Genomic DNA, 24726 nt, shown 5'->3' on the forward strand with positions numbered 1-24726 from the left:
TCAAAATAATGGAATAAAGTTTTTTTGAAGGATCCTGGTTTCAGTGGGGTATCAGTAACAAGGATAATAGCCATAATGGAAAGAAGCCTAAAATTGGAGCCAATGTACAAATAGGTACTATAATCTGATTGCTGCTTAATCTTTGTGGTCAAATTGCTTACACTTTCTAAGTCTCAGCTGTCAGATCTATAATCTGAAGAAGTTGGATTCAAGAAGCTCTCCTTCAAGTTTTAAATCAGCAATCTTATTATGCCATGACTTTTAAAAACAATTTTTTAAAAGTCTTATGTTGCTGACAATGGAATACTGAACATACTATACCACACATGGTGATGAGTTTTACTGAATTGCTTTTCTATCTTTTTAAAAATCTTTCTTCTAAAGAATATCTCTTGGAGGGGGATGTCTTATTTGAAAGTGAATGTGATATGAAATTAAAAGACATCAACAAAATAAAATTTTCTTTAAAGTCTACCTAGCAAAGAAGGCCCAAATTCATGATCAGATCTCAATGTGCCACAATCTCATCTTTCTAGCATTTATATAATTAATATCCTACACATGGACTTAAACACAATGGTCATTTTAAGCATTAAGAATTCTCTCTGAAGCAATAAGCAATGACCTATAAACTTGGATTCCCCTGGCAAAAGGTTCAATAAAAGTAAATATGTATGTCTATATATATATATATATGTATATATGTATAACAACACATATGTATATCCACACACATGCACATACACAAATACTGATGGCAGGAAGAATATGTAAGTATAGGTTATAATGATAGCACTATTATATCAATGAGGAGAAATTATTTACTAAAATAATGCTATTGTTGTTGCCTAAATAAAGTAGCCATGATACAAATATTGGAAAGGGAGCAACCAGGACTTTAAGTATTAACAAAAATGCCTTCTAAAATGTCATTACACATTACTGTTTTAGAAACAAATTATTACATTGTTCATATGAAAACTGGACTATTTGTGTGCTTCAAAAGAAAAAAAAAGAAAAGGAAGTAATTTCTAGACCTTTTCTGGTTCCTCATAGGTAATTTCAGTCTTGAATAAAACAAACAAAAAAACCTAAATTACCAGATAAAGTTAATTGCTCCAGTAATTCAGAAATATTAGTCAACATTAACTCTGGCTAAAGCCAGGTTAAATTTAGACCTCTTATGCTTTCATTCTTATACCACAGAAACACTGAAAACGAAGTCAAAAAAGAGAAATTTTTGAAAAGAACAACAAAACCCAACAAGTACTCTAAATTCCAGATCTCACATTCACTCTAATCCTCTAATAACTTTCTGATCTCATCGAAGTTAGCTTTCTCTCCAACAATACAGATCAAAGTTCCATGCAAATCTTTTCCACATGCTCCCTTAAGTATGCCATAAAGAGTCTATCCTCAATTTCTCCTGATGTTCTGAGGATACTTTCAGAGCACAGGAGCTATCCTTAAGCGATTCCTCACTCATTACATAAATGGCTCATGTTCTTTACAACCTATCTTTATGACTTTTGATAAGAGCGTGGCATAGTAAACAAAGTAAACAAAGAGTTGGGCTCAAAACCAAGAAAGTCTGAGTCTGGGTGCTGCTTCTGACAAGTACTGACTACATGATCCCAGCCAGGTGACCTAAACACTCAATGCTCTAATTTACGCAACTCTCAGAGTAGAGAAAATGCTAACCTACATTGACAGAATGAAGAAATTCTCTATAACAGGGAAATCACAGATCCAGTTCTCATATCTACTGGTATTTTTTATAGCAGGGCTTCTTAAACTTTTTACACCATGACTTTTTCGGCCAAGAATTTTCATACTAGAACATCTTGAAACCAAGCCGAGGTGTTTCTGGTAGTGTTTGTACATGTGCAACATGAAGTGTGCATGTTCTGCTTATTCAGAACTAAGGTGCACAATATGACACAGGCAAGCACTGCCAGAAACGCCACAGATTACATGCTTGATTCTGAATTAATTTTTGGTTATTGAATTCAGAAACCATTTGACTCCCACATTCAGTTACACAATCCCATTTTAAGCTTTGCTTTATATCATTTCTCTGTAATTCCTTACTTGTGCTATTGTTCCCTGATGTGCCTTTCCATGACTCTCTGGATGACACTCAACTTCAATTATCCATAGACAGTAGTCTTCTGTACCTTGCAACCACACAAAGTCAACAAAGGAATATTGGAGTTTAACAGGTTTCAGTAAAAAACAAGCATTTGATATATCCTTAGCAAAAAACCCAAAACAAACAAAACAAACAACAACAACAAAAACAAAAACAAAAAACCACAGAGCTAAAGAAATTATTTGCTCCTCAAACACCTCAGTATTTCAACAGAAATACAAGAAATATGGCTGAATAAGTTATGGTATATGATTGTAATGAAATACTATTGCACTATAAGAAATGACAATTTCTTATTTCAGTCTAATTTCAGGAAAACTTGGAAAGATACAAAGTAAAATGTGTAGAATACAGAAACACTGTATATAAGTTTTAGCAATATTATACAATGATCACTGTGAACTACTTAACTATTTTCAGCAATACAGTGATCCAAGATAATTCCAAAGAATTCATTATGAAAAAAGCTATCCATATCCAGCAAAAGAAATGATAAAATCTGAATGCAGATTGAAGCATACAATTTTTTACTTTCTCTGTGTTTATGTGTTGCTGGAACTCTGTCTTCCCAGAAATCAGCTGGAGTCAGGATCACTGAACGTCTTTATTCTTGATTTTTTACAGTCAAGGTCAGGGGCTTAGACCTAGCTCCCTCACACACACCTTCCTCCCTCAAACGCCAGGAGAGACTGAGTCCCCTTCTTCATCTCACTTCCTCTTCCTCTTCTTACTCCTCCCACATACGTCACTCCCCCCTCTTTGTCCCACCAATCAAGTCAACCTTCAAACAAGTTAATAGGGAACTGTCCAATTGGCAATTAGTCTCACGTGCTTCATTATCCAAGTGCATTGCTCAGTTCTAGCCCTTTACAATGTGTGTCTTTTTGATCTGTTTCTTCTTTCATAATATGACTAACATAAAAATATTTTTACATGATTGCACATATATGACCTATGTCAAATTATTTACCATCTTAGGGAGAAAGAAGTTTCTCCCTCCTTTTCTCACCTTTTAACTCAATATTTTTTTAAAAAAGTGAATGTTTTATACTTTAACATATTTAACATGTATGGGACTACCTGCCATCTAGGGTGGAGGGAAGGAGGAGAAAAGTTGAAACAAAAGTTTTTGCAAGGGTCAATGTTGAAAAATTACCCATGCATATGTTTTGTATATAAAAAGCTATAATTTTTTTAAAAAGTGAATATTTTTAATTGTCTTTACATGTAATTGGGGCAAAAAAAAATTATCCAACCATAGGGAGAAAAGGGTAAAAATAGAAATTGAAAGAATTCACTGATCACCATTTCAAAGAGATCTAGGATGAAAAATTCCCAGAAATATTATAGCCAAATTCCAGAGCTCTTTTTCCTAAGAAAACATACTTCAAGCAATTAGAAAGGAATCATTAACATACTAGGAAGTCAGACTCAGGATCACACAAGATTTAACAGTTTCTACATTAATGCAGGGTTTGGAATATGATATTCCAGAAGGCAAAGAAGGCAGATTACAATCAAGAATAACTTAATCAGCAAAACAGTACACTCTTTCAGGGGGGAAACCACACACATATATACACAATGAAAAAGAGGACTTTCAAATATTCCTGATGAAAAGACCCGAGCTGACAAAGGAATAACCAGTGACAAGAAACAGAGTTCTCCTTAAAACAGTAAGTAGTATCACTCTAAAGCAAGCAATATCTGTAATAAGCTTACATGAATATATGAATTCTTTTTCTGTATTTTATTTTCATTATTTCTGTGTTTCTCCCATGACCTGTATAATATGTGCAAGCCCATATGTACTTGAGCCTTGGCCAGCTATATCAGAAGGCGGAAGGCCTGATTTTCTGTTTCCTAGAAATCAGATTATTTCAGGGAAACAGAAACCTTCCATTCCAATCTCTCCGGATAGCAACAACCAATTAGATGCCTCCCCCGATTCTCAATGCTCTCTTACTTGTGATGTAATCTCTTGTATAAAAGCTGTGTATCTTTACTAATTTTTTTTTAGCCCTCCTACCACAAGCTTTCTCTTTCTCTTATCTCATGATAGAATGGCTCATCCTCCGGAGGTATAATAAACTACCTTTCTGCTTTCTAGTTTGAGGGATCTTTGAGTAGTCATTTTGGGTAAGGGTCTTCTACATCCCACACAGCTAGAAGCCGTCCCAATAACATCAGAGTTTGTAAAGCAAGGATACCCATTATCACCACCATTATTCAATATTGAACTAGAATGCTAGATATTGCCATTAGAGAAGAAAAAGAAATGAAAGGAAATAGAATAAGCAATGGGGAAACAAAAGCATCCCTCTTTGAAGATATGTTATATTTAAGAGAATCCTAGAAAATCAACTAAACAACTAGTTGAAATAACTAAGAACTTCACCAAATAAATATAAAAATATAAGTCATATATATCATCATTATCATTTCTATATATTGCCAACACAGTTTAAAAGGAAAAGATAGAGAGAAATTTCATTTAAAATCACCATAGAAAATAACAGATACTTGAGAGTCTATCTGCCAAGATAAACTAGGAACTGTTTGAACACAATTACAAAATGAAGTTTTTCACACACATAAAGTCAGTTCTAAATAACTGGACAAATATTAATTGCTCATGGGCAGGCTAAGCCATACAATATAAATGGCAATTCTGTGTAAACTATTTACTTATTTAGTGCCATATCAATTAAACTATCAAAAATTATTTTATAGAACTAGAAAAAATAATAAATTCATTGTGGAAAAAGAAAAGGACAAGAATATTAAGAGAATCGAAGAGGGGGAGGAGGGAGGGAGAAAGAAAGAGGAAGTGGAGGAAGAGGAGGAGGAGGGAGAGGAAGGGAGGAAGGAAGAGAAGATCATAGGAAATAATAGATAATTTCAATTACATGAAATTAAAAAGTCTATACACAAAAAAGTTTTTACACAATGTAAATAAAATGAGAAGGAAAGCAGGAAATATTTCTCAAATATGTCAGGAATTGAATCAAAATTTAAAAAACAAGAATCATTAACCAACTGATAAATGGTCAAAGGACATGAACAGCCAGTTTTCAGACAAATTAAAGCTATCCTAGCTATATGGAAAGATAATTCACTATTGATTAGAGAAATCCAAATTTAAACAACTCTAATGCTTCATATCTATCAGATTGACTAACATGTCATGAAAAGAAAAAAACAAATGCTGGATGGGATATGCAAAAAAAGGAGGGATACTAATGTACTGTTGATAGAATCGTGAACTGGTCCAATCATTCTAGAAAACAATTTGGAAACATATCCAAAGCGCTTTAAAATTGTGCATACCTTTTGACCCAGCAGCAACATTCCTAGGTCTGCATCCCAAAGAGATCAAAGGAAAAAAAAAAAAAAGACATATGTACAAAAATACTACTAGCAGTTTTGTGTGTGTGGTCGTGGCAAAGAACTGGAAATTGAGAGGATATTCCATTAACTGGGAAATGGCTGAACAAATTGTTATATATGATTGTGATGGAACATTATTGTGTAAAAAATGACAAGCAGGATACTCTCAGAAAAACCTGGAAAGACTTAGATGAACTGACACAAAGTGAAATTAGCAAAACCAGAAGGACATCACACACAGTAAAAGCAATACTGTATGTTGACCAACTGTGAATGCTATACTTAGCTATACTCAGCTATCCAAGATAATTCTGAAAAACTAATCATGAAAAATGCTATCCATATTTCCAGAGAAAGAATTGATGGAGTCAGGATGTAAGACAAAGTATATTTTACCTTGTGTATCTTCTTTCAGAACTTAACAATTTTAAAAAATGAAATAAATTTAAAATTTAACCCACTCTTCCAAGAATAATGAATTGACAAGATCTTGCACTTCATCAAGTACTAGTTTATTTTCCTTGGTCTCACAATATTTATTTATATATCTGAACTCTTAAGTTTGCTGAAGGCCATATTCCCTTCTGCTATTAATATCCCTGTTCATTTATAATAATGAAATATAGAAAAAACTTGAAAAGATATAATATCCATTACTGTTTTTTAAAAACGCACTTAAAACTTAGTAATAAGTGCATCTTTCTTTAATATGAAAAGTAGTGTCTATTTAAAATCAAAGTCATCAATATATGTTCTGGAGATAAATTAGTGGCCTTTTCAGTAAGAATAAGGATAAATAAGTTATGTTCATTATCACCACTATTGTCTAATATAATAGTGCTAGGAAAGTTAGCTATAACAGGGACCTGAAAAACATATCTAGGAAATAAGCATAATCAAAGAGGAAATGAAATTCTGCAAATGACTTAATGATATACTTAGAAAATCCTGGAGAATTAAATAAAAAAAATTAACTCAAATAATAATGTCAGCAATATTGCAGGATATAAATAGATGTTGTCATCAGTATTTCTGTATATTACCCAGAAAATCCTGCAGAAGGTAGAAAAGGAAACTATTTAAATTAACTACCAAGTATACAGATTACTTAGAAGTTTACCCATCAAGATTACACAGAAACTATATGAATATAAAATATCTGCAAATAGAGGCAAACTTATTATTACTAGAGAAATGTTAGTTCCTCCTGGGTATCTGAGTTAATAAAATAAAAATGACAATATCCCCTAAATTATGCCAAATTGAAAAAAAAAGTAGAAATAATAATAAAATTCACGTGGGGGAACAAAAAGTCAAGAATCTCAGAGAAAATAAGATGGGGAATAAAATAACAAAGAGGAGTAGGAGAGGATTGGAAAAAAAAAAGTGCACTAGATCTCAAAGTATAGTACAAAGTAGTGATCATTACAAGAACTTAGTCCTCATTAAGAAATAGAGAGGTTGCTTAGTGAGAGAAATGATGTATACAATATGTAGAAACAGTTGAACACAACAACATAGTGTTAAATAAACCCAAGACCTTAGTAATTGGAGTAAGAATGGACTATTCAGTAAAAACTGTTGGAAAACTTGGAAAGCAATTTGACAGATACCAAGTAGATCAACATCTCATACCATATACCAATATAGCTCTAAATGTACATGTAATGCAAAAAAAGTAATATCCTAAACAAATTGGAGGATAAAGAAAGATGTTACGTTTCAGAAAAAAGGACATTCACAATCAAACATGGGATATAGAAGATTAAGAAGATAGAACGATTATATAAATGATTTAATTAATGATTAACTAAATTACATAAAATGAAAAAGATTTTGCAAAAAAAAACAAACAAAACCAAAGAAAAAACAATGGAGGCACAATCAGAATTGAAACAGGTAACAGAAAAAAAAGTTTCTCCGATAAGGATCTCATTTTCAAGATATATAAAGAACTAATTCAAACATATTAGAAAAAGTCATTCCTCAATTGATAAATGATCAAAAGACTTAACAAGAACTTTTCAAAGAAAGAAATCCAAGCTATCACCAATCATTTGAAAAAGTACTTTGGATCACTAATAAGTAAAGAAATAAAAATTAAAAACAAATACAAGGCTCTACCTTACATTTATCAAGTTGGCAAAACTTATGAAAAATGAAAATTATTAATGATGGAGGAGCTGCAAAACAGTGAACTGTAGAAAACAACATAGACTTATGCCCCTAAGTCACTCAACTGAGTTTGCTACATTCTGAACCAGTGATATCACTAAAAAATCCCAATATTTCAATAACAATATCCCCCCCTCCACAAAACAAATCAAAGATACAAAGGACCCATATAAACAAAAATCTTTATAAGTAGCTCTTTTGATGGTGGCAAATAACTTGAAACTAAAGGAGTGCCCATCAATTAGGGAATAGATGAACAAACTATGGTATAAGAAAGTACTGTAATGGGATACTGCCATGCTTTAGGAAATGATGAAAGGGATGGTCTGAAAGATATATGGGATGACTTATATGCACTGATTCAGAATAAAGTGACAAGAACTAGTAAAACATAGTAACAGCATTGTAACGACAACTTTGAAAGAACTTAAGAATTCTGATCAATTTAAAGAGCAACCAATGATTCTAGAGGGCCAATGAAGAAACATGATACCAACCTACATTCAGGTATATACATAGATATATATGTACACACACTTATTTCTTAAAAAAAAAAAAAAAAAAAAAAAAAAAAAGCTCCCATACAGGGCAAGTGCTCACAGTGTGGTCAGCAAAAATGATAAAAGGACACCCTCAAGGTCTCTCAAGAACTTAAGAATAGATTGTATGACATGGGAGACCCTGACATGGACCATCAGCATGGTGTGCCTTCAGAGAAGGTGCTATGTTCTGTGAGCAAAGCAGAACTGAAGTAGCCCAGAATAGATGAGAGATGCACAAAGTTCATAGGGACTATTTGTCTGACATGAGGTAGAGCCTCCTGAGCTTGTGTCAGCCTGATCAGCCACAGTCAGACATACTGACTCAACTCTAACACAGTAAGATCATTTTGGTCACCTTCAAGAATGAAGGATAACAACCAACTATGTCCAAAATACATGTCCACATATATACAACTTATTTATTATAACTTTAATGATAAATTATTATAAATAATGTATACATATGTATGTGTGTTTTAAACATGACCAATGAAGATAGTTTTGCTAAACCATATATATTTATCACATAAAGTATGAAACAAGAACATGAAAACAATCTGAATAGTGATGATAATAATGTAAACTAGAAAGAACTACCACAACAAATGCTATTCACAACAAACATAAGAGGCAAAGAGAACACTAGTGTAGCATATAAAATTTTAAACAACACTAGTTTTAGCAAAAGACAGAAGAAAGGAAAATGATCCTGCAGCAAGCTTACTCAGTATGAGACCCAACAAGGCCCGATTGTCTAAAAAGAATTTTTTGGATGAAAATAGCAGATTAACAAATACATATGAAATGGAAAAGATCTATCAGTGATTTTGTAGCACTATAGTCACATCAATGAGGACAGTAGACCTAAGTAACATTCTACAGGCATTATCTGATTTGATTCTTACAACAATCCAACAAGTTAGATTATGCAAATATGATTATCTTACATTAGTAGAAGCTGAATTTAAATAAGTGCAAGTGGACATGGTGTAGTATCTTAAGTACTTGATGCACAGTGGGAGGACTGAGATCTGTCACTAGAAGCCCTAGGCCAATCTCTTCACTTCTCTGGGCTTGTTTTCTCATCTCCAAGATAAAGGGCTTCAACTAATGACCTCAGAGGTCCCTTCTAACTCTAAATCTAGCTCTTATGACGTGGCTAAGGTCATGAGCATTTAATGTCAGAACTTAATCTATATCTGGTGGTCTTTTCCTGCTGCCTTCTCAACTAAGGAAAACAGCTTGAAGAATAAATTTTTTTGTACTAACATAAGTGAGATAATTATATAGCATTTATATTTAAAAATGAAAACCTATTAAAGTATAATTTTCCCTAAAGCTATTATCTCACAATCTTAAAATTTATATGACTTTGCATAGTTGATCTGAGAAAACATTAATTATAAAAGCTACATATTATGCCTAATGAAATTTAGAAATGATTTAACATACCTGCTCTTCCCTATCTTTTTCTTTGGTCTTACTCCTGGAGACCCTGATAGAGGTAGCATCTCGAGCTGGAATGACAGAGATCTGATTCAGTGGCATGTTCATCACAACCTCTGGTTTGGTTTTCTTGTTTAAGAATGAGAATCTTCACTGTGAGGGTCATTTTGTGTCATGGACCTGAAGCTTTAAAAGAAAGAAAGAAATGACAATTTTAAATTCCATAGGATACTTCTATCACCCTAGAGCAGGCCCCCATCACCTCACAAATGGTTCAGGTTGGTCTTCTGAATCCCAAATATATGCCCATTGCAATCCATCTTCTACTCAGTTGTCAAATTGATATTCTTAAAGGATAGATTTGACCATGTGACCCGGCCCTCATTCAATAAATTCCAGTGGATTTCTATTATCAACAGGATCAAATGTAAAATCATGTTTGTCTTTAAAAGCCCTTCAAAACCTGTCCCCCTCCAACCTCTCTAGTCTTTTCGCACCTTTCACCTCACTACATCCTCTGTAAGTCAGTGACACTGGTCACCTTGCTTTTCTGAAAAAAGACACTCCATCTCCTGGCTCCTGACATTTTCATGGGCTCTCTTTCATGCCTGAATCTCAGTACCTCCTCATCTGTGAAATTCTGACTTCCTTTAAGTTTCAGCTAAAATATCAACTTGTAGAATAAATCTTTCCAAGACTTCTTTAATATCTTCCCTGTGGGACTACTCTTTATGTACCTTGTTTGTAAATAGTTGTTTCTTGAGGGCAGATGGTTTTTTGTTTTTATGTATACTGCCAGAGCTAAGTACAGTGCCTGGGAAATAATCGAAGGTGCTTAATAAATGCTAGTTGATTGGGTGACTAGTTAGATTTTATTTATAAACTGACTAATGTTTGAGGGATGATTGAAAAAAAACAACTCAGTCTTCAAAAACTTGTAGATAAAAATGAACAGACGAACAAAAATCTGTACTATTTTCCTCACATAAGAGTCTTCCTCTAGAATCTTATTCTGGGGCCTCTGGCACAAAAATAAACACAACCTTTTTGACCTTCCTAATACACACTCTGATCTAGTTGCACTGGCCACCTGGCTTGTAGCACACTGTCTTGTGGCTCCATGACTTTTCACTTTGTTCCATGTGTTTAAAATGTTCCGCCTCTTCACTTCTACCATTTAGTTCTCATGGCTTCCTTATTATTTAAATTCAAATTCCATTTTCTGTCCCCTCAGTTGCCCATCCCTCTCAGGTGAACTTCAACCTACTCTTTCTCCTCCATTAGAATATGAGCTTCCTAAAGTGGAGACGATGTTTTTGCCTTTCTTTGCCCAGTGGTTAGCATAGTGCCTGTTACACTGTGAGCATTTAATAAATATTTGTTGAAAGACTAACGAGTTCTGACTGGTCCTAAAGCATTTGGCGACTTATCCAACAATTAATTAAATGTCTATCATTATAGGAGTGACCTTAATAAGTCAGGAGAGCCACCATAATAATTTCAGTCACCAAGTGACAAATGGTTTGAACTACAATAACCCATGAAGATCTTCTATTAAAGTATAGAGGGGGTTGTGAGTTGTATTAGTGGAGAGAACATTTCACTGATAAAATTGCAGATCCTTTCAGGTTTAAAGTTATAAGAAGAGCCATCAAAAGTATATTGCACAGGTTAAGCTATCACCCACTCAAATTCAGTGGTTGATATTCTTTTACTACAGGACTATATTCAAATTTTCTTGAACATATGCTTTGTTATAGTGAAACTCAAGTAGTAAGTAACCTTTAAGGCCAGTTTTGATCATTGCTTCTTGCTATAAGTTTGTAACTTCTCTATTCTTTTGATATGACAACCCACGCAGAAGAAATTAATTGATTTTTATTATTTCTGTATACTTAGTAAAGACAACCTTCCTGTCTAACACTGTCTCTATCTTTGGCCCACCCTCAGTTGAGTTGAACACTACAATGTTCCCTTCTGACCACTTTCACTTGGTTCTAATGTTCTAAGCTATACTCTCAGCTGGCAAAATTTTCCCTCAGTATAGATCCATACTCTCCAAGTGTTGTGTACTTTTAATGGGACCGAAATCTTAAAACAAGAAATCCATAAACTTTTTTGGTTTTATTTATATATGGATAACTATTTCAATATATTGGTTTCTTATATATATTTTATTTTATGTTTTTGATAATGCAAAAAAGGGGTACATAGATTTCATCAGATTGCCAAAGAGGCTTATGCCACAAAAAAGTTAAGAATCCCAGCTTTCAACCAAAAGAATCAAATATAATTCACATTGTTAATGCTATATCAATCGAAATCATCAATATATTAATAATAGATATTTGATATTGAATTTATTTTTCCTTTTTCATAAGAGATGTCTCTCTAGAAGGAGGTGGAGAAAGAGATAATAGGATAAACAAGAGATATAAAATCAAGAGACATCAATACAAATTCATTTTTTTAGAAGACTAAATTTCTTAAAATGATCTCATCAGCATGACTCTCTATAAATGTTGTAGAAAGAGGAGACAAAAAACCAGCAGTTTACAAAAATACAAAAAAAAAAAAAAAAAAAAAAAAAAAAAAAAACCCTACCAAGGCTAAAAAAGATAGTCACACTCCAGTGGCTTCTCATTTATTTTGATTCCAGAACCAAATATGAACTTTTCCACTTGGATTTTAAATACATCAACAATCTGACTCCAACCTATCCTGACTCATTCATTTCCCACTCCTCAAGGTCCAGCCAAAGCGACCATTCCTCACATTCTCCTTTTCCCATCCTTCTGTTAATGTGTTTGCCATCTCTCATGTCAAGATTGTGTACCCTCTTTGAAAACTTCCCTACACATAACAGAGCCCTCCTTCTACATGGTACCTTTTCTGATGCCCCCAAGGGCAAATATGTTGCGATACACAGGAGCCACCTGCCAGTGGCTACTGGAGGTCTAACTCAGACCTATAGAATGGATCTCTTCATGTGAGCGGATGATGATGATACAAGGAGACTGAAAGGCAGTTGTGTTGTCTGACCTCTCTTCTCTTCCCTCTGCCTCCAATTTATTTCGTTCCCAGCCCACAAGCAACATCTGTGTCAGTAAAGGCTGCTTTGTAACTCCTTCAGATGTTATGATTCACAGCTATGGAAGTTCTCGGAGAATTGACCTGCCCCTTCACTTAGGCATGGTCCTTAACACAAGTGTCCCTTCTATTTATTATGTAATTATTTAAATATACATGTCTCCCCACTCTCCTGCTAGAATTTAAGCTCTTTGAGCAAGGAGTATTCATTACTGTCTTTGTAACCCTATGTCTAACAGTGCCTCTTGATACACAGGAAGCAATTAATAAAACTTGCTGACTGATGATCAAAAATTCTGTCAGTACTAACATCTTCATTTGTCCAAACAATCAAAAAATGTTCACCAAATTGGATTATAGGATAAAATAAATAACCAGCAAATAAGACTCAATGTTTATTTCTAATTTGTATACCACCTACTCTATTCCAGCTGTGTGGCGAGTTGGTCAACCCTGCATATAGTCTTTATGGTGACTCTACTTCAAAGTACTTTTACTGTCTCATAATTTTAGAACAGGAAAATTAGTACTGAGTAGCACCCAACAGCTTTAAATCCATCCTTCTTTCTGCTATATACATGCTGTTTATTCATTACACTGTGGAAGTTAAAAGATCATTATTCCCACTACACCCTGGAAGGTCAGAGGATCTGGTGGTGAGTGGTTTCTTCAACACAAACATGACATGGCTGGCCATCTTTTGGAATACCTATATATATATGCCAAGGCCAGTAGGCCTCCCGATAGCTACATTTACTGCTTCAACTACACTAATCATTGTTATGTCACTGACACATTCTTGAAAATTCTAGCAAAGAGAAACATATTTGCCAGAAAGTAGAACGGTACATTATAGCACCTAAAATGTCCACCTCTCGTACACCAACTGACAACTCTGACTGCAATATCACTCATAGCTAACCACTGCTAGTCCTTTAACATTCCCATCATTCTAGAATCCTGACCACTCTTTTGCTCGTTTTCATCAGGCAATAGGCAGGATGACCACGAACATGGAACAGTCAACCAATCACCTCTGGGTGTCTCTATCTAATCCAGTCTAAGGAATTGGATGGGGGTGCAGAGCACTCAAATCTAAATCTTGAGACGTTGGTATTTTTTCGTCTATGTTTCCATCTATTCTCTACCACAATATAAATACAATAATTGTTGTTGCCCATTTATTGTCCAGGAGGCAAGGATGAAATTATATTATTAAAGTATATTTAGGTAACATTTAAAAAAATGGATTATATAGTTACAAAAGCAATAAAGATTTTCTCCTTTAAAAACTGAAATCTGAATCCAATGTAATCATGAAAGCCCTCTTCAACTGGACTCTACTCAATCCCTCTTAAGTCAGGTCATATAAAAACAGGTGGGCAGATCAGATTTGGCCCTTAGGCTGTAGTCTGTCTATTCTTAGTCTAGGAATAAGATTAACAAGGTATTCACATGAAAGAGGAAAGTGAAAGGTACAGTAAACCATTAAGAACCTTTTCCCCCTTTAACAATGACAATTTCCTTAGCTTTCAGACAGTCAAGATAAGGAAATAAAAAGCAGTACCAAAGAAAGTAGAGAATGAACCTTAACTCCCATTTCCAAGAATTGGGATTTGGTCCCAGGAAAATAAACAAGGAACAATGGATACAAGTGACAAAGTGGAATACAACTGTGAAATGGGCAGCCTCAGAAAACAGCTAGTTCTCCCTCACTAAAGGTCTTCAAGCAAAAACAGGATGATCATTTCTTGGAGCAATCACAGATTAGATTCTTTGCCAATGATGGTTTGTATTATCTGCCACTCTTGCACTATCTCTTATTTCTGGGTCTTAGACTCTCCTGCTCAGTTAATTTCTTATCATATGGCATTTTCCATGTTGACTAATCTCAATATTCATGCAGATAATCTGCTATACCCAATGGTGCAGTGAAGAGACCTGGACCTGGAGTCAGAAAGATCTGAGTTCAAATCTATCCTCAGACACTTATTGGGTATGTAGTCCTTGATAAGTCATTCTGTCTATTTCAATCTCCTCAACTGTAAAACAAGGATGATAATTAACAGCAGCTCCCTCACAGGATTGTTGTGAGGATCAAATGAGATATTTGTAAAATTCGCTTAGCTCAGTGTTTGGCACTATACAAATACTTATTCCTTCCCTTTCCCTGAAGTGATACTCAGATCCTGGCTCTCAAATGGCACAGTTCCTACAACATACTTCAAGATTTCTCTTTTCTATATTAGGAGATAGTTCAAAGCTACACTGGACAGTGGGCAAGCAAGGCAAGCTTCTCATTGCTGCCCCCTGCTGGTCATTCTCTTCTCTACCTTCCTTTATTATTTCAATCTCATCTTGTTTTTAAATTTCTGACTTTCTGTAAACATATCATATCATATCATATCATATTAGTTGCTTGCTGGTTGGTCTGTCATATATCTCTGCCCACTCCAATACATTTTCCATTTAAATCTGCCAAAGTGACATGTATGTCACTCCACCTCCACTCAATAAACTTTAGTCAAATTAGTCAATACACATTTATTAAGTGCTATCTGGTGGGCACATCTTATGTACAGAAAATATAAAAAACAAAAGACAGTCCTTACCCTCAAGAAGGTCATTATCTATTCTCAAAAACAACAATTTAAAAAATACGTTCTCACAATCTATTTACAGGAGAAACAAACAATAATTGAGGGGTGGGAAAAAAAGGTTCAGATAGAAGATGTGATTTTAGCTAGAATTTAAAAGAAGCCGGGAAGTTAGAAGGTGAAGATAGGGAAGGAAAGCATTACAGGCCCAAGTTATAGCCAGGAAAAAAAAAAAACAAAAACAAAAACAAAAACATCCAGAGCCAAGAGATGGAATGTTTTGTTTGTGGAACAGCCAAGAAGCTGGATCAAAGAATAAATGTTGGTGAGTAAGAGAGTGAGAAGGCTGGAAGGATATTGGGTTAGGTCATGAAATACTTTGAAGATTTTATATTTGATCCTAGAAGTTAGGAGACAATGAAATTTATAGAGTTTAGGGCAAGATAGGTAGATCTGACAATCATCAACATTATTGTAATTAAATCCATGAAAGCTAATGAGATTGTCAAGTGAAGTAGTAAAGAGGGACCAGGACAGAACTCCAGGGGGACTATGACTAGAAAGTTACAAAACATCAAGAATATCAAAGGAAAATGGGGGAAAAATGTAAAAGGAGATTTAGCAGTACCAGAACTTAAAGTATATTATAAGGTGTAATTATGCAAACTATATGATACTGGCTAAGAAAAAGAAATGTAGATCAATGGAATAAAGTGGACATACAATTCATAGCAAGAAGAAATCATAATAATCTTGTACTTGCCAAGTGTAAAGACTTCAAATTTTGGGGAAAGAACTCATTATTTGATTTAAAAAAAATTATTGGGAAAATTGAAAAGTAGTGTGACAGAAAGTAGGCATAGACCACTAACCCTAACTAATCCTAACCTTAAATCTTATTCTTATTTATCCGAGATAAGATCAAAATGGATATATGACAGATATAAAAAGAGATTTTACAAGAAAAATTTAAAAAATGAAACATATTACTCATCAGACTTATGGATAGGTAAACAATTTATGAATAAACAAAAGAGAGAAAAGTTGGGTATAAAATGGATAATTTCAATTGCATTAATTTAAAAGGCTTTGTACAGATAAAATAAATATAGCCAAGATGAAAAGTAGAAAATTGAGGGAAAAATTTTATAGATAGTTTATCAGATAAAGGTCTCATATCTCAAATATATAAAGAACTTTATCAAATCTATAAAAATACAAGTCATTTTGCAATTGATAGTCTCAGGACATGAACAAGCAGTTTCCCTTTTTTAATTAAGCTTTTTAATTTTTAAAACATATCCATGGATAATTTTTCAACATTAGCCCTTGCAATTTTTCTCCACCTTCTCTGCATCCCCTCCCCTAAATGGCAAGTAATCCAATATATGTTAAACATGGTAAAATATATATGTTAAATCCAATATATGTGTACATATTTATACAATTATCTTGCTGCACAAGAAAAATCAAAGGAAAAAGGAAAAAAATGAGGAAGAAAATAAAATGCAAACAAATAACAAAAAGAGTGAAAATGTTATGTTGTGATCCATACTCAGTTCCTACAGTTCTCTCTGTATATAAATGGCTCTCTTCATCACAAGATCATTGGAATTGGCCTAGATCATCTCATTGTTGAAAAGAGCCATGCCCATCAGAATTGATCATCACATAATCTTGTTGCCCTGGACAGTGATCTCTCCAGGGCTCTCTGAAATCATCCTGTGAATCGTTTCTTATAGAACATTAATAATAATATTCCACAGCATTCATATACCATAACTTATTCAGTCATTCTACAACTAATGGGCATCAGTTTCCCATTTCTTGCCACTACAATAAGGGCTGACACAAACATTTTAGCATATGTGGGTCCCTTTCCCTCCTTTAAGATCTCTTTGGGATATAAGCCTAGCAAAAAATATCGCTGGATCAAGAGTACACAGGTTTTGATAGCCCTTTGGGCATAGTTCCAAATTGCTCTACAGTATGATTGAATCACTTCATAACTCCACCAATAATGTGTCAGTTTCCCAGTTTTCCCACATCCCCTCCAACATTCATCATTATCTTTTCCTGCCATCTTAGCCAATCTGAGAGGTGTATAGTACCTTAGAATTGTCTTAATTTGCATTTCTCTCATCAATAGTGATTTAGAGCACCTTTTTATATGACTAGAAATGGTTTTAATTTCTTCATCGGAAAATTGTTGAACAGGCAGTTTTCCGATGAAGAAATCAAAACAATTTAGTCATATGAAAAAAAGCTCTAAATAATTGTTGAATAGAGAAATACAAATTATAATAATCTTTAGATATCATTTTACACCAATCAGATTGGCAAAAATGATAGAAGGTGGAAATGACAAATGTAGAAAAACTTGGACACTCATTGTTGGTGGAATTGTGGACTGATCTAACCATTTTGGAGAGCAATTTGGAATTAAGCCCAAAGAATTACTGATCCAGTAATATTACTACTTGATCTATTTCCAAAAATGATTAGGAAAAAAGAAAAAGAACCTATATGTTCTGAAATATTTATAGCAGCTCTCTTTGTGGTAGCAAAAAAACTAGAAATTGCAGGGTTGTCCATCAATTGGAGAATGGTTGAACAAGTTGTGGCATATGATTCTAATAGACTATTACTGTGCTATAAGAATTGATGAGCTCAGTGGAAAGAAAAACAAATTGAGCAGAACCAAGAGAACATTGTATACAGTGACAGCAATATTGTTTTAAGAACAACTTTGAGTGAATAAGTTTTCTATTATAAATATATTCTATCATAAATATCCAACTTAATTATAAAGGACATGTGAATGCTGTCTGTATCCAGAGAGGGAACTGATAAATACAAATATATATAGAACAATTTTATATATCTATATCTATATAAAACACATACATAAACATAGACACACACCCACACACACATGTGTTTAATAGTAGCTGTAAAGGGCTAGAACTGAGAGGATGTACTTGACCTAGATGCAAGGTAATTTAGCACTTAAGGCTAATTACCAATTGGACAATTCTTTATTAACATGTTTGGAGGATGACCCTACTCAACTGGATGCCGGCTGGATCTGTGGGTGTGGTGAGAGAAGGGAGAAGAGATCTGCGGGTGGAGGAGGAAAGTGAGCATCGTTCTTTTGGCTGTGGAGAGAGAGGAAGGAGATGTGGAGATTGCCAGATCTAATCCCCTGACTGAGATCACAAAAGGACAAGAATAAAAACTTTTGCTTAACCTGACTCCTGCTGATTCTAAGATATCCAGGGTCACAAGTAGTCATCTCTATGACCCAGAACAAGGAAGGAAGAAGGAAGATGAAAAAAAAGAAATTTACATGATAATTTTATTGTATATTTATTTGAAAGGAACAGCAAGTTCGCATAGCAGATTTGCAGATTTACGCAGGGCATACAGGTCAAAGAAAAATAGTGCAAGCAGTCCGAAAGGAAGATTTCAATTCAATTACCAAGGAGTCATAGTAAGGATCAAACAAAATTTAGCAACCACCATTCAAAAGAACTGTAGAGTCTGAACTCTGATATTCCAGAAGGCAAGCAATTTAGACTTATAACCAAGAAAAACTTAACCAGCAAAACTTAGCGTGATCCTACATGGGGAAAAATAGATCTTTAATGAATTTTCAAGCGTCAGGTATCAAGAGAAATACATTTGAAAAAACATGAATAAGTAAACATAAAGGATTTCACTAGAACAAGTTATTTACATTAATATATGGGGAAATAATGGAAGTGTCTCCTCAGAACTCTAACTTTATCAAAGGTCATTGAGGGAGTCCAAACAAGACAGAAGACCTGGGAATATTTTTGTATGTTATGAGAATAGTAACAGACTGGGTAGGAAGAATGATGAAGAAAATAGGGGAAAATTTCAAATATAATTTCAGTGTACAAGACCATATAAACAAGGAGGAAGCGTTGGAGGGTGCAAGAAAAAGTTAACCTTATTTTTCTCTGAACTGGCAAAAAGAAGAAATATATATATCCACATATTTAGATGCAGAATTGTTTCATTCAACAGGAATAAGGGAGAATAAATTAAGGAAGTGATTACTTCTAAATAAAACCAACTCTAATCATAGTGAATATATCATGAAGAAGGATTCAAAAGTAAAGAAAAAAGGATAAGAACCTATGAGAGAACTTCTAGAAGATAAGGGAAGCAGAAACATACTGCATTCTATCTAGAGCACTCACCTGTGCTGGACACATTTCTTCTTTCTCACCATGCTTTTCTTTATGAACTGATCAAGGCAGTGATTGTTCATGATTTCAGAGACTTATGTTGAAACATTACTATGCACAAGACTGATAGAGAAGTAGCACATATAATATGCACAGGATCAGTAAAATCATACTGAAACAAGTATGTCTTGAGACATACCCAATGTGGAAATGGTTTTTTTTTTGACTGTGGTCATTAGTTATAAAAGTTTTGCTTTTCCTACTTTTTCAGTGGGGGATGGGAAGGAGGAAAAAAATGGCTTTTCACTGATTAAAAAAAATAAAATTAAGATATTTGGGCATTTTTAAAGTGGTATAGGTTGAATGCAACTAAGATTAGAAGGGAAACATAACTAGGAAGACAATCTTTGCAGCAAGTTTCTTTAACAAAGAAAGGTTTCAAGAACTGATTCAAATGTATAAATATAAAAACAATTTCCAAATCGATAAATAATCAATATATAATGAAACAATTCTCAACTAAAGAAATTTAAGTTGTCAATAGTTGTATAAAATCACTGATTAGAGAAATATGAATTAAAGTAGCTCGGAGGTACCAACTTAGACCTATTTAACAAAGTTAACCAAAAAAGAAAAAGAAAGAAAAGAAAATCACATGCTAGAGATGCTATGAAAACATAAGCATATTAATGCACAAACAGGAAGTTGTAAATATTGCTTCTGAGAAGCAATCTGGAACTATGTGTCAAAAGTTACTAAACTATGTATATCCCTTTACTAAGCTTATATGCCAAAGAGAAAAGGATCCATATTTACAAAAATATTTATAATGGCTCTGTTTGTGGTGGCAAAGAATTAGGAACTGAGGGGATGTCTATCAAGTGAAGAATGGCTGAACAAGTTATAGTCTATGAATGTGATGGAATACTGTTATACTGTAAGAAATGATGAAAAGGATGTTTACAGGAGGAAAAATAAACATGCAAAGATTTGTATGAAGTGATGCAAAGTGAAGTAGAAAGAACCAAGAAAAATCTACACAATTAACAACATTACTATAAAGATATTCAACTTTGACTCATCACAATTTCAAAGCACTTAAAATATAGTAAGAGTTAATGAATTGACAACAACTAGAAAATTAGAAAAACCAGCAAGTAAGCCCCCAAAACAAGAAATGTGTAGGAAAAAAACAAACTGGGAAACAACTGATAAATAAAACTATTGATGATTCTTTGAAAAATACAAAATAAGTACTCTTAACTTTCCTAATAAAAGAGAAGAAAATTAAATTATTTTAAAAATTGAACAATGTAAAATCATAAGATAAAATTATTATTGGACTTATATGTGCAATTATATATCAACAAAATGCAAAATGCCCCAATTTAAAAGAATATGAAATAGAGATGTTAAGCAATTTGATTATCAGAAAAAAAGAACAGCTAAGTGGCAGAGTAGATATATCACTAGACTTGAAACCAGGAAAACGCATCTTTATGAATTTAAATCCAGATTCAAACTCTAGCTGTGTGATCCTGGACAAGTCATTTAACTCTGTTTGTCTCAGTTCCTCATTTGTAAAAATAAGCTGCTGAAGGAAATGGCAAACCACTACAGTATCTTTGCCAAGAAAACCCCAAATGAAATTACAAAGAATTGGACATAATTGAAACCAGTGAACAACAACAATCAGAAAAAGAAATGTGATTAACCACAAAGATTAAAGAAAAAATCCTGGTCCAGATGGATTAACAGGTAATTTATATCAAACATTTAGAGAAAAATTAATATCTATATTATAAAAATTTTTCTCAAAAAATTAAGACAGCCTACTAAACTTCTTACAGGGGACAAACAGAATCCTGATAACTATAATATGGAAAGAGAAAGCAAAGAAAGGACACTACAAATCAATGTTATTAACAAAATTTTAAGACAAAACTCCCAGCAAACAGACTACAATAATATATTTAAAAAGTTATTCACTATGGTCAAGTTGGCATTTTAGGAACTATGCTAGTATGATGATTTAACATCAGAAAATCAATTAAACTGGATGTGAATATATCAACAGATATAGAAAAACCATTTGACAGTATACAACACTCATTTATAATGAAAATTATGCATATAAAATCAAAAGCTAATACTATTTGTAATGAGAAAACAATAGAAGCTTTCCCAGTCAATTCAGGAATGAGGAGGAAAAAAAAGAATACCTTTTCCTTCACTGTTATTTGACATGATTGTAGAAATGCAAGTGACTAGTTAATAAAGGAAATAAACTGTTAGCTAAAGCTAAAGAAGAACTACATTCAAAATGACTTCCTGTTATTTATTGTAAGAAGGAAAAGCATTTTCTGTCAACACTTAAATAATTCTCATTTTGTCTGTTTTTTAATCTTCAACATATACTGATCAATATCAGTATTGATCTGAGGCTACTTAAATAATACTGGAACTTATGTATACCACTTGTCCACTCACAAATGAAAATTTCACCTCATACTTCATTTAAATAAAACAAAACAAAACAGACCTCTGACTCTTTGTCAAAAGCTTAATCTTCTCTTATCACACATTACTTATAAAGCCCTTCATGCTTCATTTCCTTCATAGTCACAATCTCCTCCTTACATGAAAGGTACTATCTCCTGACCAAGGCAGAATCTAATATAATGTGCTCTTTTTGCCCCATCTTCTCCAGTAGACTGTCCCTACTATCATCTTCATCTACTCTCTAATTTTTAATCTTTCCTTATGCACTGGCTCCTTCCCTACTGCTTATAAATACATTCAAATGCATTGTCCCCCCTCCCATCCTTTATTAAAACAAACAAACAAAACACAACATATCCTAACTTGATCTGCCTCATCTCCTATCACTCAGTAGCTCTCCTATCTTTAATGGCTACATTCTTGGAGAATGCTGACTATATCTGATGCTTCTACTACTTCTCCACTCTCTCATAAACCCTCTACATTCTGGTTTCAGACATCATTCTGCTGAAATGGCTTTTCCAAAAATTACCAATGATATTTTAATGACCAAATCTAATAGTTCTCATCCTTCTTGAAAACTCTAACACTTTTGATTACCATTTATCTCGAGATCCTCTTTCTTCCCTGGATTTTCATGACTCTCTCCTGATCACTCCTCAGTGTCTCCTGCTGAATCTTCATCCAAGCCATACCAAGCACAGGTGTTCCCCAACGCTCTAATCAGGCTTTTTTCTCTTTGCCTTCTATTCTACCTCATTTGGTAATCTTATCAGTTCCATGATCATTTCTATGTAGATGATTTCCAGATCTATCTTCCCATCTATATAGTCTCTCATGCTCCAAACCTGTATCATCAAGTGTTTATTAAGTACCTTAAAGTGGATCTCTAATGTCACATTCCAAATCTTTTCCACTTTCCAAATTCCTTATTACTGTCAAGCACAAAACCATCCTACCCTCATAATCACTCTGGCTTCTCAAAAATGCCATCCTCCTTGACTTCTCAAATTCATTCACTTTCCATATCTAATTAGGATATTTCTAACAAGTATATTTCTCATCTATTTGCTCTTCTCTACACTCATACTGTCTCTATACCTGGACAAATTCTTATGACCTCTCATCTAAATTATGACAACTGCTATCTAATTGTCTCTCTGCCTCATCTTTCTCTTCTTTCTAATCCATTATTTCTAATCACAAAGCTGTCAAAGTAATTTTCCTAAATACCAGAGCTGATTATATGTCCCCTCCTACTCAATAAATTCCACTAGCTTCCTACTACCTCCAAAATAAAACTCAAATTCTGAGTGCCATACAAAGCCTTTCACAAAGAAAAAGAAATAAAAGAATTGTTAAAATACATTTTTAAGTACCCAATAAAGGCCAAAAAAGGAACAAACAAGCAAAGAAGTTTTAAAGTAATTTACTGAATTTATCATATAATTAAAAAGAAAAGTAAGTTGTACAGCCCAAAGAGTTTCATAGAGAACTCCTTTTTCTGTTGTACTCTCTATATAAAAAAGTTTATTTTAGTTTATGTTGGTTAAGTTCAGAATTTTTTTTTAATGGCAAAGGGGTGGAGGGGAGGAAGAAGCTTATTTTTAAAAAAGAGAAAAAAAATAAAGGCTTCCATAACCTGTCCCCTTCCCACTTTCCCAATGTTCTGTCTACACTGATTACTTCCACTTCTTTCCTCTTCTCTCAGTTACTCCTCAACCCCTTGAATCCTGGCTTTTGACCTTATCATTCAACTAAAACTATTCTCTGCAAAGTAATTAATGATCTCTTAATTACCAAATCTGATAGTCCTTTCTCATTTCCAACATTATTTCCTTCTGATATGAGATTCAAATATATTATGTTCACCCAACAATGCTATAACATGATTGATATAAAATCTACATGAAGCCTTTCTTGATCTCAACTCCTAGTGACCCTAAACTACCTTGACTTTACTTTGTATTTATTCTGTACTCAGTTACATGGTATTTCTCTTGACAGATTGCAAAGTCTGTGAAAGCAGATGTTTCATTTTTTTGTTTTGTATCATCCAATACCAAGCACATACACTAAACGTTTAATAAATACCTTTTAGTAGGAAACAAGAAAGAATTCAAGAATACTTCCCATAACTAACATAATATTTACCAAACAGATAAACAGCAGCCCACTCTGGAGCAGGTCTTACCTTTGCCCTAGCTCCTCATAATAATTCTATGAAGTGAAGGTTTGGGGAGAAATGGGTGCAGAGCAGGCCCAACAGATACAACTCCATCTCTACTTTCTAGGATCTAAAGAAAAAACCCTCAAAGAGCTACCATTACTATTTTCCAATAAAAATACTAGGGTAGTCTTTCAGGCAGTTACTATGGTTTCCTTTACTATTGCTAACCTCTTCTAGACTCAGAATTATGGAGGAAGAGAGAAGCATGACGCTGGGGTTGCCAGGAAAGTTGCCAGTTATCTGGTGAACATATAAAGGGAGTTCCATCTGCTGCTTAGCAATTAAGTTCAACTTGTATTAATCACTTACATTTATAAAAGCACTTCTTAGTTCTAGAGAAGATGTGATATTTAGATAAGCCACCAACTCTCATGGAACTTATAAT

At 33.7% G+C, this 24726-nt stretch overlaps 1 protein-coding gene across 12 annotated transcripts in view; it reads right to left on the reverse strand.

The window, feature by feature from the left end:
• The window catches only part of MARCHF8 (membrane associated ring-CH-type finger 8), a 110714-nt gene that overhangs the window by 69871 nt on the left and 16117 nt on the right, over positions 1-24726 (reverse strand). For 8 of the 12 annotated variants that reach the window (XM_074296356.1, XM_074296346.1, XM_074296345.1 and 5 more), the window contains one exon: positions 9712-9891. The exons of 2 other annotated variants lie outside the window; for them this stretch is intronic. In XM_074296356.1, the coding sequence (XP_074152457.1) occupies positions 9712-9813 (102 nt within the window). In that variant the 5' untranslated portion in view covers positions 9814-9891. Of the gene's footprint in view, positions 1-9711; positions 9892-24726 lie in introns of those variants that run through there. 2 more of the 12 variants (XM_074296353.1, XM_074296352.1) reach the window with 1 other exon arrangement.

The sequence above is a fragment of the Sminthopsis crassicaudata genome, chromosome 2, assembly GCF_048593235.1.
Source record: "Sminthopsis crassicaudata isolate SCR6 chromosome 2, ASM4859323v1, whole genome shotgun sequence".
Taxonomy (NCBI): Eukaryota; Metazoa; Chordata; class Mammalia; order Dasyuromorphia; family Dasyuridae; genus Sminthopsis; species Sminthopsis crassicaudata.